This window comes from Impatiens glandulifera, chromosome 1, assembly GCF_907164915.1.
Source record: "Impatiens glandulifera chromosome 1, dImpGla2.1, whole genome shotgun sequence".
Lineage (NCBI taxonomy): Eukaryota > Viridiplantae > Streptophyta > Magnoliopsida > Ericales > Balsaminaceae > Impatiens > Impatiens glandulifera.
The window spans coordinates 159,946,522-159,967,894 of record NC_061862.1 but is presented as its reverse complement, the minus strand read 5'-3'; the positions used below and the strand labels follow the sequence as shown (position 1 = coordinate 159,967,894).

General features: G+C 28.9%; 1 protein-coding gene across 1 annotated transcript; it reads left to right on the top strand.

Annotated features, from left to right (window-relative positions):
- The first annotated feature begins 11,839 nt into the window (after positions 1-11,839).
- Positions 11,840-15,080, top strand: LOC124920476 (cinnamoyl-CoA reductase 1). Its single transcript, XM_047460972.1, has 5 exons — positions 11,840-12,063; positions 12,163-12,317; positions 13,121-13,306; positions 13,385-13,737; positions 14,621-15,080. The coding sequence occupies exons 1-5, from the start codon at positions 11,943-11,945 to the stop codon at positions 14,811-14,813; spliced, it is 1,008 nt and encodes a 335-aa protein (XP_047316928.1). The 5' UTR covers positions 11,840-11,942; the 3' UTR covers positions 14,814-15,080.
- The last annotated feature ends 6,293 nt before the right edge of the window (positions 15,081-21,373 follow it).

Below are 21,373 nucleotides of genomic sequence, written 5' to 3'. Positions count from 1 at the left end.
ATTTAAAAAATTTGTTATTTTTAGTATTTTTGAGTACGGTATTTTTTTATATATAAATAATACAACTAATTTTCCAACCTAATTTATCTAGCTAGAATGATTTTAAAAAGATCAAATTTACATGTTTAATTTCACTTAAATTATTTTATTGTGGAAAGAAAAACAATTTTTTCCTTACAAATACAAACTTTAACATTTAAATGAACATTCCAACGTTTAGAGGAGAAACATTTTTTTAATCAAATTCAACCAAAAAAAATTATGCAAATGAGTATTCATGATTTGAATATGTAATCTTTCCCTTACTATAAACATTCTAGCTATCTAAATTTTATATCTTACTTTTAAAAGTTTGGCTTTTTATATATATAATATATATACTTCTTATTAAAATAAGAAATTACATAAGAATCATTAATTTATTAATAATAAAAAATAAAATCTAAAACTTCAAATCTAGAAGATATAATATAGATTTACAAAAATTAAAATTATAATAAAATTGATCCACACATCACACCATTTTTTTTCTATATCTAACTCATTTAATCCAATAACAATCAATAATAAAGGCGAGCAAGTCGAACAAACCAATTAAACGGTGTCGAAAATTTTTTACTCAGAATTCTGAGCGACAATAAAATTGATCCCGAGGGTTGGTAACTAACGCCAAAAAAAAGTCAACCAAATGACAACTAACAATCTACGAATATGATCAAAGTAACTATAACCCATATAAATCATTGTAAAAAGAGACCAGATTAAAGATAGATTACAAAAACTCATTATAAGAAAAATAAAAAATAATTCAAGATCCGACAACCTCATCATTTTTGTTGCAAAGAAGGAGATGAATACGGACTCGGGAAATTGTTGTTGGGAAAAACTTGACATATAAAAGAAGAAACAAATGAAAGAACACACTAACAAAATTTGATAACGGAGTTTGTCCAAAATATTGCATACGTCTCCGAGCACTAAGACTATCAATTAATAAGAAAGAAGATATACAATTATTGGGTGTACTAAACCAAATAGGGAAAGTTTCTTTTATATACTAACAAACTTCCCCCACTCCCATCATCTTCCGATATGGGATTATATTCTAATTGTAAAAAGAGTTTCTTTTATATACTAAGAAACTTCTCTCACTCTCACCATCTCATCTTCCGATGTGATATTCTAATTGTGCCAAAATCAACAAATCTCCACATTGACACACTATCAATACAAATCTTCATTATTAAAAAATAGTTCTTAAGTGCTTCCAATTGGCGTTCTTCAGTGCCGACTCAAACGAGGAATATGTTTACCAAATCTAAACAATGTTTAGATTTTGTTTTTCCCATGTCTTTCATCTCGAACTATTTACTCAATTGAGCCTTCAATTTATCAATTTCATATTAGCTCTTTGATGCTATCAACATATCATCAACGTACAAGAGTAAATAAATATAAGACTCATCTTGTAGTTTGCGCAAATACACACATGAATTGAATATGTTTCTTGTGTACTTGTGCTCCATCATAAATTAGTTAAGTCGCTTGTACCATTGTCTCGACGATTGCTTCGACCCGTACATTGATTTGTTCAACTTGCAAACCCATTTTTCATTATCAGCAACTTTGAATCCATCTAGTTGACCATGTTGGAATGCGGTCTTCACATCTAGTTGAGCTAGCTCCAAATCTATCTACGCTACCAAAGCCAATAAAATTCTAATGGAAGAGTGTTTAACAACAAAAGAAAGTACTTCATTATAATCAACTCCTTCCTTCTGAGCGTAGTCTTTAACTACCAATTTTGCCTTGTAGCGAACAACAAATTTTTCGGAAAATCATTCTTTCTTAGCATAGATCCATTTACAACCAATAGTTTTCTTCCCTTTTGGTAGATGCATCAACTTGCATATCTCATTCTTCTGAAGAGATTGCATCTCATCTTCCATAACACCTTTCCTTTTTTCATTTTCAGTACTTCGACTAACATATGAAAATACGACTAGAAGTGCATAGGACGCCATGTCAACAAACCGACCTGATTTTTGGTTCTTGGTCTATTCACAACAATTGACTCACATTGTTGTGAAGGTTCTTGGGTCGGAACCTCTTCCTCATTTAACTATTCGTCTGTCGTTGGAGAGTCATTTATAATCGAGTTTATCTTTATCTGCTCAAACTCCCCCTATTGCGGAGTACAATTAATCTTGTCTGATATTACCTTATTCAACATTGAATAATCGTCAAAAGTAATATCTCTACTGATAATGGGTTTCTTTGCATCCAAACACCAGATGCGATATTCTTTAACTCCCGTAGTAAATCCCATAAAAAGAGCATTTTTTTTCTCGTGGATCCAACTACATGATAATATGCAGTAGAACAAAAAATATGAAAAAAATCATAACCAGTTACAAGTTTTCCAGACCATACCTCTAATGGAGTCTTGCCATAAATTGCAGATGGTAGACATTTTACCAAATGTTGAGCGTATAACACAACTTTTGCCCAAAATTTCTTGTCTAACTCAGCATTAGACAACATACGACGAACTTTTTTCATCAATGTCCTGTTCATACGTTCTGATACTCCATTCTTTTGTGATGTTTTTCTGACTATGAATTGTTGAACTACGCCACACTCTTGGCATAACTTCTGAAATGGATCATTCTTGTATTCTCCACTGTTATCAGTCTGAAGAATTTTGATCTTTCTGTTGGAATTTTAAACTAATTCATAAATTTCATTAATGAATGGAAATGAGAATTTGGGTAAATAATATCAAATGAAAATCAAATAAAATTCAAACGTGAATTAAAGTAAAATTTGATCCAAATAACTAAATTATTATAAATAATTTGTTAATTGTGTAATTAATATTTAATGACTTTAAAATAATTATCAAATTAAATATATTTAATTTTGTTAATTGTCGTAACTTTCATGATAATATTGCTATCAATTTATTAACAATTTAGAAAATCAAGTGACGTGTATTTTCTAATTAAGAGAAAATACAGGGAAATGAAGAGGCAATCAAGGTCAACCGTTGGATAAAAAATTAATGGTTGATTTTATTTTATGAAAGTTTATCTTTTCAACAATATAAAATCCCTCATCTCTAATTTCAAACCACTTCATCCTTAATTTTTCTCATTCTAGAATTTCAAAAGTCCTCTTCTTGTTTAATAACTACGGGATTCATTGTACCCTGAAAAACAACCATATGCGATAAGTTTCAGCATAAACGGGAGACGATGAAACTATTTTGAGGTAAATGTACTAAACATATGTCTCGAATTAACCATTTATTCGGTGATAGTGTTCTTCATATATTTCATTTATTCATTTATTGTAACATAATTTTATATATATTTCTGTAATTTATTTCAAGACAAGATTTCTATCACTTTCTTTATTTCTCGTCTTCAACTTGAGTTTTTCATTTAAGAAAAATCTCAAACACTTCATCTTTGTTCTTCATAGTAAACACCCATACTCTTATAAAAAAATCATCAACAAAAGTAACAAAATAATATCTACCTCCAAGAGAAGGGGTCTTAGTAGGTCCCTAGACATCTGAGTGCACATAGTCCAAAATACCATTGATGTTATGGATAGCAGTGCCAAATTTTACTCGCATTTGTTTTTCCATAATACAATGTTTACAAAAATCTAATTTACAAACTTTTGTACTTTTCAGCAATATTTGCTTGACAAAGTTTGCAAAGATTTCTCACTAGCTTGTCCTATTCGCATATGCTATAGTTTTGTTGCCTTTAATTTCTTACTGTTCCCAAAAATTGATATAGTTGTTCTCTCATTAATTGTAGTACCTTGATAGTAATACAAATTATTATTATTCTTGATAGCTTTCAACATCACTAGCACTCTATAGATTACCTTAAGAATTTGATTTTTCATTTTCACATGTAGACTTTTTGACTCCAAGGTCCCCAAAGAAATGAGATTCTTTTTGAAATTCGGTATGTATCGAATATCTCTAATAATTCTGGTGAATCCGTCATCATTTCTCATATTGATTGAACCTATCCCATTTATTTTATATGTATTAGCATATTCCATGTAAACATCTGCACATCTAATTCCTTAAAGTCAAAGAATCACTTTTGAACTGGTGTCATATGATAAGTATAGGCTGAGTCTAATATCCACGCGTCAGGATATGATGTTGTGTGTGACATCGATAAAGAGTATTTTGAATCTGCATCACCTTTGTTTTCTGCAATATTTGCATCTTCAGAATCTTTCACTTTCTTCTTCAGCTCTGGAAAATTAATCTTCCAATGTCATCTCTCACAGCAGAAAGCACATTAATCTTTGACAACTCTACTTTCTGATCTTCCTCATTTCCCTTTTAATTTGTTTTACTGATAGTCCCTGACCACCAATGCTTCCAATGCTTCATCTGCTGTAGCTATTTTGTTTTTTCTTTTGTCCTGCTTTCTCAATTCATTACTATATAAAGTAGAACTTACAACATCAAGAGAAACATTTCCCTTCCCATGAAGTAATGTCTTTTCTAAATGTTCAAATTAATCAGGAAGAGACGATAACAACATCAAAGCCAATATGTTCATTCATAGTAGTACTTGACTAATAATCAAACTAGAACAACCGATTCTTCATAAGGAGCTTATTCTGATCACTCTTATTAAGAAAGTTGTCCTCCAATGCTTGCCACAGTTTCTGTGCAGAAGTTTTGTTTTTCACTACATACTTCAGCTCTCTAGACATGCACGATCGAATTGTTCCGCACGCCAATCGATTCATGATACTTCATTCTTTTTTTATACCATCTGCCTTTCCGACCTCAATAGCAACATCTAGACTCTGCTAAAAAAGACAATCAAGAATATCACCTTGCCACATGCCAAAATGCTCAGTTCCATCAAAGATTTCCACCGCAAATCTCAAATTCGACATCGGTGTCCTCGTACAGGATGATGAAGGAATTGATTCCCCTTTTGAAGACTTAGTCGCCATGTCAACGACGAACCTTCGGTTCTGATACCACTTGTTGGGAAAAACCTAACAGAATAAAAGAAGAAACAAACGAAAGAACACACTAACATAATTTGATAACTGAGTTTGACCAAAATGTTGTCTACGTCTCCGAGCACTAAGACTATCAATTAATAAGAAAGAAGAGATACAAGTATTAGGTGTACTAAACCAAATAGGGGAGAGTTTCTTTTATACACTAAGAAACTTCTCCCACTCCCATCATCTTCCGATGTGGAATTCTATTCTAATTATGAAAAGAGTTTCTTTTATATACTAAGAAACTTCTATCACTTTCATCATCTTCCGATGTGGGATTTTAATTGTGTCAAAAACAACAAATCTCCACCTTGACACAATATCAATACAAATTTTCATTATTAAAAAATAGTTCTTAAGTGTTTCCAATTGGCGCTACGCCGACTCAAACGCGGAATATGTTTACCAAATCTAAGCAATATTTAGATTTGGTTTTTTTCATTTATTTCATCTTGAACTCTTTACTCAATTGAGTCTTTAATTTGTCAATTTTATATTGTCTCTTTGATGCTATCAACATATCATCAACGTACAAGAGTAGATAGATATAAGACTCATTTTGCAGTTTGCGCAAATACACACATGAATTGAATCTGCTTCTTGTGTACTTGTGCTCCATCATAAATTTGTCAAGTCGTTTGTACCATTGTCTCCACGATTACTTCGACCCGTACAATGATTTGTTAAACTTGCAAACCCAGTTTTTCTTTATCAGCAACTTTGAATCCATCTGGTTGATAAATGTAGATTTTCTCGTTCAAATGACCGTGTTAGACTACGGTCTTCACATCTAGCTGAACTAGCTCCACATTCATCTACACTACCAAGGCCAACAAAACTCTAATGGAAAAGTGTTAACAACAAGATAAAGTACTTCATTATAATCAACTCCTTCTAAGTGTAGTCTTTAACTACCAATTTTGCCTTGTAGAGAACATCAAATTTTTCGGGAAATCTTTCTTTCTTAGAAAAGATCCATTTACAACCAATAGCCTTCTTCTCTTTTAGTAGATGCATCAACTTGCATATCTCATTCTTTTTAAGAGATTGCATCTCATCTTCTATAACACTTTTCCTTTTTCTATTTTCAGTCATTTAAATGACATCTAAAAAAGTGGATGGAACATCATTTGTGACTAGAAGTGCATAGGCCGCCATGTCAACAAACCAACATGGTTTTTGAATAACTCGTCTTGGTCTGTTCACAACAATTAACTCACGTTATTGTGAATGTTCTTGTGTCGAAACATCTTCCTCATTTGACTCTTCGTCTGTCGTCGGAGAGTCACTTATAGTTAAACTTATCTTTATCTGCTCAAACTTCACCTGTTGTAGAGTATAATCAATCTTGTTTAGTGTTACCTTATACAACATTGAATAATTGTCAAAAGTAACATCTCTATTGATAATGATTTTCTTTGCATCCAAACACCAGAGGCGATATTCTTTAACTCTCGTAGTAATTCCCATAAAAGAGCATTCTTTCCCCGTGGATCCAATTTTGATTAAACTAAATGATAATATGTAGTAGAACCAAAAAATCATAATCAGTTGCAGGTTTTTAGACCATACCTCTAATGGAGTCTTGCCACTATGTGCAGATGATGGTAGGAGATTTACCGAATGTTGAGCGTATGACACAACTTCTGCCCAAATTTTCTTGTCTAACCCAATATTAGACAACATATAACGAACTTTCTCCATCAATGTCATGTTCATATGTTCTGATACTCCATTCTATTATGGTGTTTTTCTGACTATGAAGTGTCGAACTATGCCACACTCTTGGAATAACTTCTAGAATGGATCATTCTTGTATTCTCCACCGTTATTAGTTCGAAGAATTTTGATCTTTATTCTTATCTCGTCTTCAACTTGAGTTTTCCATTTAAGAATAATCTCAAACACTTAATCTTTGTTTTTCATAGTAAACACCCATACTCTTTTGGAAAAATCATCACCCAAAATAACAAAATAATGTCTACCTCCAAGAGATGGGGTCTTAGTAGGTCCTCAGACATTTGAGTGCACATAATCCAAAATACCCTTGGTGTTATGGATAGCAGTGCCAAATTTTACTCGAATTTGTTTTCCCAGAACACAATGTTCACAAAATATAATTTACAAACTTTTGTACTTTTCAGCAATATTTGCTTGACAAGAGTTTGCTTAGATTTCTCACTAGCATGTCCCAATCGTATATGTCATAGCTTTGTTGCCTCTAATTCCTTACTGCTCCCGGAAATTGATATAGTTGTTGTCCCATTAACTGTACTACCTTGATAGTAATACAAATTATTACTATTCCTGATAAATTTCAACATTACGAGCGCTCTAGAGATTACCTTAAGAATTCTATTTTCCATTTTTACATGTAGACCTTTTGACTCCAAGGCCCCCCAAAAAATGAGATTCTTTTTCATATTCGGTATGTACCGAACATCTCTGATAATTCTAATGGATCCGTCATCATTTCCCAGCTTGATTGAACATATCCCTTTTATTTTATATGTATTAGCATATCCCATGTAATCAACTCCAACATCTAGTTCCTTAAAGTCAAAGAACCACTTTCGCTTGTGTCATATGATAAGTGCAGGCTGAGTAAAATATCCTCGTGTCAGGATGTGATGTTGTGTGTGACATCAATAAAGAGTATTCTGAATCTGTATCACCTTTGTTTTCTGCAACATTTGAATGTTCATAATCTTTCTCTTTCTTCTTCAACTTTGGAAAATTAATCTTCCAATGTTCTTTCTTACGACAGAAATCACATTCATCTTTGCAACTTTACTTTCGAATTTTCCTCCTTTCCCTTTTGAATTGTTTTGCTGACGGCCCCTGACCACCAATGCTTCCAATGCTTCATCTGTTGTAGCTATTTTGTTTTTCCTTTTGTCATGATTTCTCAATTCATGACTATATAAAATAGAAATTACAACATCAAGAGAAACATTTCCCTTCCCATTAAGTAAAGTTGTTTCTAAATGTTCAAATTCATCAAGAGGGACGATAACAACATCAAAGCCAAATCCTCATCATCAAACTTCACATCAAGGTTTAACAGATCTGCTACTAATTGATTAAACTTAGTGATATGTTCATTCATAGTAGTACATGACTAGTAATCAAACTGGAACAACCGCTTCTTCATAAGGAGCTTATTCTAATCACTCTTCTTTAGAAATTTGTCCTCCAATGTTAGCACAATTTTTGTGCAGAAGTTTCGTTTTCACGGAATACTTCTACTCTCTATACATGTACGATCGAATTGTTCCGCACGCCAATCGACTCATGATACTTCATTCTTTTTTTTCTATACCATCTGCCTTCCGACCTCAATAGCAGCATCTAGACCCTACTGAAAAAGACAATTTAAACCTCACTTTGCCACATGCCGAAATGCCCAGTTCCATCAAATATTTCCACCGCAAACTTCAAATTCGACATTGGTGTCCTCGTCTAGGATGACGAATGAATTGATGCCTTTTTTAAAGACTCAGCCGTCATGCCATGGACGAACCTTCGGCTTTGATACCACTTGTTGGGAAAAACCTGACAGAATAAAAGAAGAAACAAACGAAAGAACACATTAAAAGAATTTGATAATGGAGTTTGACCAAAATTTTGTCAACGTCTCCTAGCACTAAGACTATCAATTAATAAGAAATAAGAGATACAAGTATTGAGTGCACTAAACCAAAAGGAGGGAGCTTCTTTTACACACTAAGAAACTTCACACACTCCCATCATCTTTCGATGTGAGATTCTATTCTAATTGTGAAAATAGTTTCTTTTATTTCTTTAGAAACTTTTTTCACTCTCATCATCTTCCGATGTTAGATTCTAATTGTGCCAAAAACAACAATTGTCACCAACATTATTGAAAGATATAATTAGCGGACGACCCACAAAAAATTAAGAGTATTATTCGAATTATAAAAATCTGAGATGACAAATCAAATTCGACTAAATAAATTGTCATACCGAACTAAACACAACACCAACTCAAATCTGAATGATTGAAAAAAAAAAGGTACACTCTTATGATAAAAAAAATAAAAATAAAAAAACCGTAGCCATAAAAAACTTCTCTAAAAATCTTAGATAGAATTGTAATTCTTTTGTTTCTGTTAGGTTGGCTTTTATATATATATATATATATATATATATATATATATATATATATATATATATATATATATATATATATATATATATATATATATATATATATATATATATATATATATATATATATAAAAGTTTAACCCAATTAAAGAAACCATCCAAACAAAATATAACATTTAAATTAGAGTGATTGTAAAAATGAAAAGGATGATTTCATACTAACACTAAGGGACAATTTTCTGATTTATGGTTATATTTCAAATCTCAACCGCTCCCTTTAATTTCTTTTTTCCATACCTACAACAATAAGGATAAAATAGTCATATAACTTGTACGAAAGTACTAAATAATCCACTGAACTTTAAATTGATTCAAATTACCAATTGAGTACCAATTTAATTTTGTTCAATGGTCCACCTATTATGAAAAAAGAAAGTCTATAACAAAACTAAACATAACATCATATCATATCTATCAAATCAAAAATTAAAATGTATAAAAATCAAGACATTAATAAACAGAAACTCCTTAGAAAAAATGACCACCTCATAGTCTTTGTACTCTATTAAAACTCAAACTATTATTTCTATGTTCAATGTTCTATATGATCTATATGAGCTCTTTTATATATTATAGAATAAAAAAGTCTTTATACTCATTTAAAAGAGCTCTGTTTTTCATATATATACTTATGAAAAAAGAGCTCTTTTATATACTATAGAATATTTCATAATTTGATGTTTGATGTAAGTAAATAAAAAATGTTAATGAGTTTAATTAATAGTATGAATGTGATATTAGAAATACAAACTCAGTCATCATATCAAAATATATATTTTTTTAAATGTTCTCTATGATTTATTTTTGTATAACAAATATGTAGGGGTTTTTATAAATAAACTTTGGAGTATTCAAAAAAATATTTATTGAGTGTTAATTTTAAAAAGTGAATATTTTTGCTAAATATTTTTAAAGAGTATTAATATAAATAATAAAATATATATTTTTAAAATATAATATATTTTAATATTTTGGATAATAAAATAAATAACGTGAATAATGAGAAAGTTCATGAAATAATGTTTTGAAATAATGTTTGATTATGGTTGAATTTTTTTTTTATAAACTCAACCACAAATGTGGGTCGGGTACAGAAGAATAATGTAATTGTTTTTATCCATATCGTATACATTATCAAAAAATTTGTTATAGAAAAAATTATACCATTATTTCGGTATACCGAAATCTTGGAATAATACAAGTAATATACCGTTCATACATATTGACAGTATACCGCAATTTCGGTACAATATCGATTACACCGTTAACATAATATCGAATAATATTAAAGTTGAATTATATTTTAATTTAATTTTTAAAATTTAAATTTTTATAATTAAATTAACGTTAAATATATTTAGAAAAAATAAATCTGTTAAGATTATAAAAAAAAATATAAGTCTAAGTTTAGAGTTAGAGATTCAAATTTAGTTAGAAAATGAAATAAATTTTATTTTTTGGAATATAAATATGTACCGAATTTTAAAAATCTTATATATTTATCTTACAAATAATTTCGTATTTTTTTCAAAATATTAAAAAAAAAAAAATCAATTTTTTGTTAGATATTTTCAATATTTTTTTCAACCTTTCTAATAAAGAGATTCAATTAATCATTCAATATCTACACATTGCACTCCTCACACCACCAACTAAAATATTTGAGAAAAGAATTATTCTTACATTTTCTTTTTCAAATCTAGAATGAATATTTATTTTTTATATATACGATTATTTCTTATTGAATTCATAGAGTAGTAGTGACGACATCTTCTAATGATACATTAATGTCAATACCAAATATTAAAATACCTAATATAATATGAACTTATGTTTACCTCATATTTTAACAATCAAGTCAAAATGAATTGTTTTAATTTTTTCTAAAATATTTTTCTTAATTCACAAATTAATAACAATATGAAAATTAAATTAACATCCTCAAATTCTCTCATCCAACTACCCATCTTATTCCAAATCAAGTGAAGAAAAAAATTTAAAATCCAAAGTTTTAGTTGTTTATAATATTATATATATATATATATATGAACGTTGGGTCTCTTCTTTTTCAAAGTGCGACTAATTCTCGCTGATTACGTACATAACCCGCAAATACGCTTAATCAAACGATTTCGAACTCCAGCAGATCTATTCAGGATAATCTTATGTTCCCTTTCATAGGAAAGAACAAAACAATAATTTTTTTAAATGACTATTTTGCCCCTCTATGTGAGGGGAACAAATAACACACAACAAAGGAACCTATCCGTTCGAACCCAGAACCTCAAGGAGTTTGAAGACGAGATATAATAGGATAATTATAGTTAAAATTTTCAAAAGGTTTATACCAAGCTTACAATGAAATGTTTATGCATAACTTACAAGATTTTGTTTATACAACTAATTTGTTAATTGTAGGCTAAAATGTGATACATGTAAAATTAATACAAAAATAAGGACTAATTTACTTATTTATCCAAAAGAAGAAGGGTAAAGTGTCTTATTACTTCTCTCTATAGAAGGTTATGGCTGGTGGTAGGTGAAACGTTTTAGTATAAATAACACTAGTGCGTAACAATTAGAAACTACATCCTCTCACTAAAGCACATTTCACACTTCTCTCTCTTTCTTTCAATCCAATTTCTACATCTATAACCGCAATCCAAACAAATCTCTCCGGCGACATCATGCCATCTCATTCAGGCGAAACCGTATGTGTCACCGGCGCCGGAGGTTTCATCGCTTCTTGGCTCGTCAAATCACTTCTCGAAAAAGGTTACACCGTAAGAGGCACCGTGAGAAATCCAGGTAATCGAATCGGAATAACCTAATTTCAGAATCGATTTATTATCTATTTGTGCGATTGTGCGATTGTTTATGTGATTGCATGTGTGTTTGAAATCGTAGATGATCCTAAGAATTTCCATTTGAGAGAGCTGGAAGGTGCTAGTGAAAGGCTGATTCTATGTAGAGCCGATCTTCTCGATTATCAGAGTTTACACTCGGCGATTAGCGGCTGCGACGGAGTTTTCCATACCGCGTCTCCTGTAACTGACGATCCTGTAAGTTACTTTTTCACCTTTACTCTTTCGATTTTTTGAGATTTATTAAATTATAAATAATTTATGGTTTATCGAGCTGGCATGCATGAAGTAATTGTAGTTTCTAAAATTGGTGATTAATTATTAATAATATGATTATATTAATCATAATTATAAAGATATTGTAATTAAATTAAATTTCTATGTTTAACTGGGACTTTTATTTATTTTCATAATAGATGAATTATTTAAAAAATAAAAATAAATAATTTCTATGTTTAATAGTATATTTTAAGAAATTTATTTATTTATTTTATTAACATTTTTACTAATATTAATTTAAGCCTTATCAATTCCAAAGAATTGTATATATCTTCTAAGCTGGATTGTTGAGTGAATGAAGAGATATTCCAATTCAACATTGACAAATAACCTTGCAAATTTTCTTCTCTTTCCGTACTATTTCAAACATTTTTGATTTTTCCCCTTATTTTATGTTATCATTTTGAATTTTATATGTTTAGACCCTTTTTTTTTTTATTATTGAATAGACATATCTTTTAAGACATGGTATCTTAAGATGATGGAAATACACTATAGGAAAAAAGGACCATTTCCTCATTGAAAATTCATAAAATTAATAAAAGTGGACAGCATGAATCTAGAGCATTAAGGGTTTGATTTATTTATATGATCTTTATCTTTGAACAAATCTCAATTAAATCTCAAAGAATTAATGGTAGTTTGGAATTTTTTAAATACAAATGATTTCAAATAAGGTTACACTGGACTATGTATTAAATTGTTTGAGTGGTAAAATGAAGGAGGAAATGGTTGAGCCAGCAGTGAATGGGACGAAGAATATAATCATTGCAGCAGATGAAGCAAAAGTTAGGCGGGTTGTGTTCACATCATCTATTGGAGCTGTTACAATGGATCCTAATCGGGCACCTGATGCAGTTGTTGATGAGAGTTGTTGGAGTGATCTGGAATTCTGCAAATTGACCAAGGTAAAACATATACATATCTAAATAACCATTCTCAAAAGATATTGAATCATAACAATTTTGTAACAAAAAAATGTGTAGAATTGGTATTGCTATGGAAAGGCAGTGGCAGAGCAAGCAGCGTGGGATGAGGCAAGGGAAAGAGGAGTAGACTTAGTGGTTATAAACCCTGTTCTTGTTCTTGGTGCATTATTGCAACCAACTCCAAATGCTAGTATCATCCATATCCTCAAGTACCTAACTGGCTCAACCAAGACTTATGCAAACTCGGTCCAGGCTTATGTGGATGTTAAAGATGTGGCATTGGCACACATTCTCGTCTACGAATCTCCTTCTGCTTCAGGACGTTATCTATGTGCAGAGAGTGTTCTTCACCGTGGAGATGTGGTGGATATTTTGGCTAAGTTCTTCCCTGAGTATCCTATTCCTAACAAGTAAGTCTTTTTTTTTTTTTTATTATTATTAATAATTGATTTATAGCTAGGTGGATTGATGGGTCCTCATTTGTTTGCATATCATATTAGAAGGAAAACAATTTGGTTTATGGGTAAGTTTAATTATTGATCTATCTAATTAATATATAGATAAATAAAATCCTTGGATTAGGTTCACCAGAAAACAACAAAGAGGAGACTAGTAAGAAACAAATATGTACCAACAATTTCTTAGAATTGGCCTTCCACGAAGACAAAATATAAACTTTGTTTATTATTATTGGTGTACATTTGTGGCAAGACTCTATATAATATTTAAAGAAATAGCACTTGTGAGTTGAAGATGTCCCACCTACCACCTCACCGTGTTTTTTTCAAAGGTCCATACTTTTAGACTCTCTTCTTGTTTACCTACTACTATCCATTTCTTAGAAGATACCAATGATTATATATATGACATTTAAATATTATTAACCCACCCCCATTTGATATTTGATTCTTATAATAAGGATAGTAAAATAGGGGTCCATTCATTGTATATTTGTAATTGTCAAATTTTCTATCTGAAATCTTATAAGCAAGTCTAGAATGAATTGATTTTCGCATGCATTGGATTTAATCTTTCTCTTTCAGTTTGGTAAAATGTTTTAGTCTAAGTTGTTGGTAGACCACCACCACCACCAATGAACTTGTTCTTACATTCCTCTTCTTCACAGCCACTCATACAAAGTTGTTAGCTTTTAATTATTTTATTATACAAAATGGATTGGTTGAGTTTTCTGACCCCTCAAACCCTTTAGCACCGAAAGCAATTGATGGTGTCATGATCACCCAATACCCATGTCAGCACTTAACAATAATCATGTTGTTTAATTACTCGCAGGTGCAAAGATAATGGGAAGCCTAGGGTGAAACCATACAAGTTCTCGAACCAAAAGCTAAAAGACATTGGCTTAGAGTTTACTTCGGTTAAACAAAGCTTGTATGAGACCGTCAAAAGCCTACAAGACAAGGGCCATCTCCCCTTGCCTACCCAGAATCAGAACAACAACGACTCCATTCGCATCGCCTCTTGATTGAATATGATGTTATTAGACAGTTTTCTTGAATAAAATGTTATCATGTCCTCAGTGTCATGAGTTCAAGTCTACATCCCGGACCATTTTTGGGTCCTTTAATAGCTAGTCTATTATTATATATATCAACGTGAGTGATCGATATCATATGCTATATAACTATGATCTAGTTTCCGTTTGTTGTCTATCATGAATATCAATGTAATGAATATGTATAATTATGGTAACTTTCTATTTCAAAATTTTCTAATATAAGATATTGCTCCACTTTAAATGTCCAATTGTTGATATTTATTTCTATTGTTATGAAAATGAAGGTTTGAGTCATGAATGTTAATGTTTTTAAAAACAATCAAATTCAATTTAAATATATATAAGTAATTTGATTCAATTCACACCTGCTAAGTTAGGTAGGTTATTATTTGAGTATATTAATTTCTATTATTATTAATTATTGAAATATTTGTCTCACTAAGGTAGTATATAAGGAATAATTGATTCTATCTTGGAGTATTATTCTATTTGAAAGAAGATGAGCAGTCTCCTTCATTATATATTATTATTTGCAAATTGCAATAAATGTTTTAATATATAATATTAATATTAATATAGCTCGATAGAATCCGGGCAATACAAAATTAACTAAACACAATAAGAGCAAGTAAACTAATTAAAAGATTATAAGAATGTGATTTGAAGTATGTTTATAATATTAAATAAAAGAGTGGAGTGCTTGTAATTGTATATTTTATTTTTTGATAATTAAATTTTCATGATAATGGACTTTCGCCCAGTGTTTATGTTTTTTTTAAATTAATAAGTACGGCAGTTAGCCATAAATATTAAATTAAAATAATATTATTCAATAAAATATACAAAATACTCCTTTTCACGTGGTTTTGACTTATGATTATCGAAGTAAATTCTTAGGAATAATAAAACTAATTTTATATCATATTTAAATAGATAAATTAGATAATTTAAAATAAAAAAATTAGTATGCTGTCAAATCATTTTTAATTTCAATAAATATGAATATCTCAATCAAATCACTTGTCTAACTATGTTTCTTTTATTTAAAGAATATTTTGGCTGTGTATAAAGAATAGAGATATTAGGGATTATTATTTTATAGAATAATAACAATTTATTTAAATATTATGATTTCGTTAATTAATTAAATATTAATAAAACATAATCATTAACATCAACCACGCGTGTACTAATCCTGATTTTGGATGCTCTGCTACTCATACCTAGGCCTGGTTCGAATTGGGGTTTTTGAAAAACTAAAGAGGGAAAAAGGTAATGATTGGTGATGATTTCGAGAAGATAATGATTATTTTTGGTAAAAAGACTTAAAGGGTATTGATATATATTAATAAAATAAAAAATAATAATTTAAAATAGAGAGTATTTTAGTATTTGGTTAATGAAATGAGTGATGTGATTGATTGGAAAATTGATTTGGGGTGGGTTTTTTAAAAAACCCAAAGAGAACAAGACCAGGTAAAAATTGAATAATTATTTTTTTTTAAAATCACTATTTTGCCTATTTTCTTGTGAGAGAGGACAAGAGAAGTAACCGAGGATCCAATATGACTAATCCTACATAATAGTGATTACAAAATATTTTCTAGGCCAGGTACTCTCAGAATAAGAGCGGTTACTTGATTCACTATCTAATTAGAGATAAGGATGACAATGAATACTCTATTTGTCGGGTAGTTAAGTATTCATCCATAAACTCGATTATCATTTTATTATCCGACTCTGACGGGTACCTCTCTTCATATCCTATCCCCGTTTCGTCGGGTACATCATTATCCGATTAAATTTTTATAAGAATATATATATAAATTGGATAATAAAAACCATAATTTTATTAAATAATAAATGATTTTAAAATTAGTAAATTAAAATATTAAAAAATAAATAAAAACATTAATTACTTTACCTACATATTTATGTTGCAGATGTTAAAGAAGATAATAACTCTATTGTATGGTTGAAGAGAAATATTAGTATAAAAATTAAAAAAAAGTAAAAAAAAAAAATGAAGATGAAGAATATAAAATTAATAACATTTTTTATTTTAAAAAAAAGTTAAAGATGAATTATTAAAGAGTACCAAAGAGAGACATAATTCTTTTGAGAACTGAAGTGTATGTATTTAATATAATATTTGTCACATGAGGTATTTGATAAGTCATATTAATCTTAATAAAAAACATTTTATTTTTATTATTTATATAAACGGGTATCGGGTTTGAGTTTCGCACACTCTTCATTCTCGATCCGAACTCGATCGGGTACTTTTTTACCCTCATATGCCCGACCCCAAACCCGAGTTAAAATACCCGAACATGATCATCGGGCATCCACGAATATCAGGTATACGGGTACACATTATCATCTCTAGTTAGAGATAAATCGTTGAACCTTCAATTATCGTAGTTGTTCGATGCGTATAATTCATAATGGTATTATTAAATATTATTTAAAATTTATAATTTAAATAAAAAAACTAATATATATTATTAAATATTATTTATAATATATCTAATATTTACAAAAATAACTAATATATATTTATATGATTAAATTATTACTAATTTACCCGTTAAACCGTTTGAAAAATAATTCACGAAAATTGAACCGTTTAACCGGTAAAAAAAGGTTAACCAATAAACTTGTAAAATAAAACCGATAACTATGAATGAGTTATCGGTTGAGTTATCTTGTTTGACTATGAAACCCGTAACTTTAACCCTTGAGATTAGAAGCAAAAACCCACTTAAGTCCTGACCTGTTTTTGACCAACTACCCGTTGGCCCAAGACTTCTGAATTCCTGACCAAAGCTAAGTTATGACCAAACTTACTGGTTCACAAGCCCAAATTAAAATTTTGGCGCAAATTGCATGACTGAGCATTTATGTTCATTATTGTTTATTTTCTTTTATTCTTTTATTATTTGATATTTATTATTAATTAATTAAATAATTAAAAAATTAATTTTAATCAAGAAAGTAATATTTTTTTATGAAGATTAAAATTTATTCTTTATTAATAAAGGACCAGTTTGATCATAATTTTATTTTTTACATTTAATTATTTTAATTTGTTTTAAGGCTCTAAAAATCATAGAAATATATATATATATATATATATATATATATATATATATATATATATATATATAATAGGTATATTTCTACACTTACTATAATTTAATATTTTAATGCATGTCTATTAATGTTCTAAGTGTCTATGTTTAGAAAAATGTCTAAAATGATTATTAGACTTATGATTTAAATATTTTTTTATAATGTACTTATTTTAATATATTCATGATGTATATATTTATATGATCTCAATGCTTCACTTAGTGATTAATGCCTATGAATTATGAATGATTGTCATGATTATTATGTCTAAATATGCTTAAATGATAATTTTTTGAAAATTCATTGTGTATTTATATTATATAATGGTTTTTGTTATTCTAAGATACATCATTAGTATTAAGGCTTAACACGATAGAATTAAGTTTCAAGTGTCTAAAATGTGAAGTGTAATAATATTTTTTCTAAAGGTCAAGACTGTTAAAATAGAGACCTACGGGGAGTTGCGGAACAAAGTGATTTTAGTGTTTTTTTACACGTAACCAAACACTGAACTCATAAAAGAATCTCTAATTAAGACATTCACACGCCTTAATTATTTTTCTAATTTAAAAAAAAATAGATAACGAATCTTTAGTCTTGATGTCATTCTTAATTGAAGAAGTTAAAAAGATCTATGTTCAACCTCAAATTAAAATCTCAATCGAAGAGGAGATTCGACAAGAATATTACTTATGAGGTTGACTATAAAGTCTATGTTTTCATCGCTTTATTTTTTGATACGATTAAAAGAATAAATTCACCACGTAAAAATAAATTAAAGAGTAGTTTTAACGGTGTGAGATCCAGATCAAGCCGAAGGTTTTATCATGTAAAATTAGGATGAATCAAATAAAACATATATGAAATATATCTTATGGCCTAATTTTTACCATTAGAGAATAAAACTTGTTTTTAAGATGCAAGATTCAAGCACTTAAAAGAAATTACCTTTCTGGGGACTTAAAAGTCTCTGCTAGTTATTGTAACACTCCCCTGTTTTCAACCCTAATGCAACCAATGCCTGATTATTAAAATACCACACAATTAGTGATGTATAAAATATCTTCGAAGGAGTAAAAAGGCTAGACATTTACACTTAATTCAATGAGTGTGATAAACAACTTTTGTACATGTTGGAAGTCCTAGAAAAAAAATATCTTTCAAATGTATAGTTCAGCAGGTAGATCAAGATATCTTTCAAATGTTTAATTTTTTATATTTTATATAATATAATAATAATTATTATAGCTTTAATTATATTTAATTTCTATTTTAATATTTATGAAATTTAAAAAAATATATTTGTCAAAGTCATTTTATTCAAATTAAATGACTATCATTTATAATCATTTATATCATTTCAAATGTTGTTGTCGTTAAGCTTAAACGACTATCATTTATATCATTTTGCATTAACCATTTAAAAAAAACTTATTTAAATTAAAAATAATAATTTTGACATATCATAATGATATTTTAAAAGTATAACCAAGAAGATTATAGAAATGTAATTAAAATAGTAATCATTTTTAAAATAAGATAATTATAATAATTTTTATTTTATTATTAAGTTATTATAATTATTAAAATATTTTAAATTAATAAATAAATATTAAAAAAATATTAAGTAATGGTAACATTTATTATATTATAATATTAATATAATAAGATGTTAATAATTTTAAAATAAGGTAATTGTAATAGTTTTATTAATTATTAAGTTATTTATCATTAATATTAAAATTAATTATATATATTTTTTGTAAACATTTATAAAAATATTAATGGATGATAATATAGGACACAAAAAAATATTGATAACACTAGGGTGTTATGAAAGATGATAAAAATTTATCTTCTTTTCTAGTTTAGCGGTAACAAGACGTGAATATCTTTAAACTCCTTAAGTGTATTTGCGGGACTATCTGCTTAACTTGCGGGAATTACTTTCATCTTTTGCTTCACTTACACTTTTTTGTTCATCCACCTTTATTTGTAGACAAGTGGATTCAGAATTGTTTTTCATTTTAATGCATAACTTGTATCCATGCGATTTATATTCGTCCGAAGTTCGCGCTTAAAAATATAATCATCCATGCTCCTCACGTCGATGAGCAAAAGGAGGAATTCATCTGAGGAGAGGCTCACGTCTTATTAGCTAGTCGGTGATTTAATAGCTTATCAAGGGGATGATCAATAGATGGTCGGAGAGGATGATCAGTGGAACTGAGACACGGCCAGACTCCTACGGAAAGGGAAGGGAAATTTTCCGCATTGGGCGAAAGCCTGATGGAATCGCTAATCTTCCATTTCTGAAAGGAAGAGCATGGAATTCTTTTTTATTTCTGTAGGAGATTGGATGTAGTTAAGAGAATTTTTAGAAAGCCTTTCATTTTGCTTCTCTTCAATAAAAGTTTTATTTTCCCATAGTGTATCCTAATTTTGACATAATTCTATCTGTTTTATGTGAGGATATAACAATAAAAGCAAGACGTGTATGTAGATCAACATCATTGCTTCTATGATCTTAGGAGCGACTGTCGCCATGACCCAAACAAAAGTGAAAGACTTTCATCCAAGACACCTTATCTGACATCGGTATTCCAAACAATCTTATGAGCATCATCATAAATTGATTTACTATAATATATTATATAAAATGTTACTTTAAATATATAAAAAATAAATTTAAAATGTATTTAATAATTATATAATATTAATAAAAATAAAATTAAATAAATATGATGAGTAAGTTTAAATAATAAACTAAATTAATTTAGAAATGATTGAATAAACTAAATCAACTTCAAATTATATTAGTTTGGAATTTTGTTTTTTTTTTGGAAAATAGTTTGGAAACTTTGACTTAGTAATAGGAGTTATTCAATGTCACTAGAGTCTAGACCATCTATTTTGAAGGGTCATTAAAATTTTCTTATAAACTATATTCTCAAAATCTTAATTTATTTTTCTTTTTATAATTTAAAAATTATCATGACTCAATTTTCTGTCAAAGTATATAACAATTTTTTTTTTATCTATGATTTCAATAAAAGCCCTACATTTAGCCCCAAAAAATGTTAACAATGTTACATTTGTAATAGATAATTAGGTTATTAATAAATGAATTAATGGCATTACCGTACTTATACGAATATACTACATTTTCTTTCTGTTCTCTCAAACTCTTCTAATTTATATTTTAAAAAATTTCTCACTAAAATGGCTTAAAAATAAAAAACAATTATTACTTTTTCTTTTTTTCTGTTATTGAAACTAGGCCAGCCTTGTTTGGTAGTGGGTTTATTTAAATAAACTAAATCTTGAGTCTTGATACGTTTAAATTAATTATATTATATAAACTGTTTCTTAAATTAATATAAAATATTTAA

Excerpts from the sequence above, each read along its gene's own strand:
- LOC124920476 (XM_047460972.1), top strand. The coding sequence starts at position 11,943 with ATGCCATCTCATTCAGGCGAAACCGTATGTGTCACCGGCGCCGGAGGT. Across the intron at positions 13,307-13,384 it reads AATTCTGCAAATTGACCAAG|AATTGGTATTGCTATGGAAA; the intron begins GTAAAACATATA and ends AAAAATGTGTAG. Across the intron at positions 13,738-14,620 it reads GAGTATCCTATTCCTAACAA|GTGCAAAGATAATGGGAAGC; the intron begins GTAAGTCTTTTT and ends AATTACTCGCAG.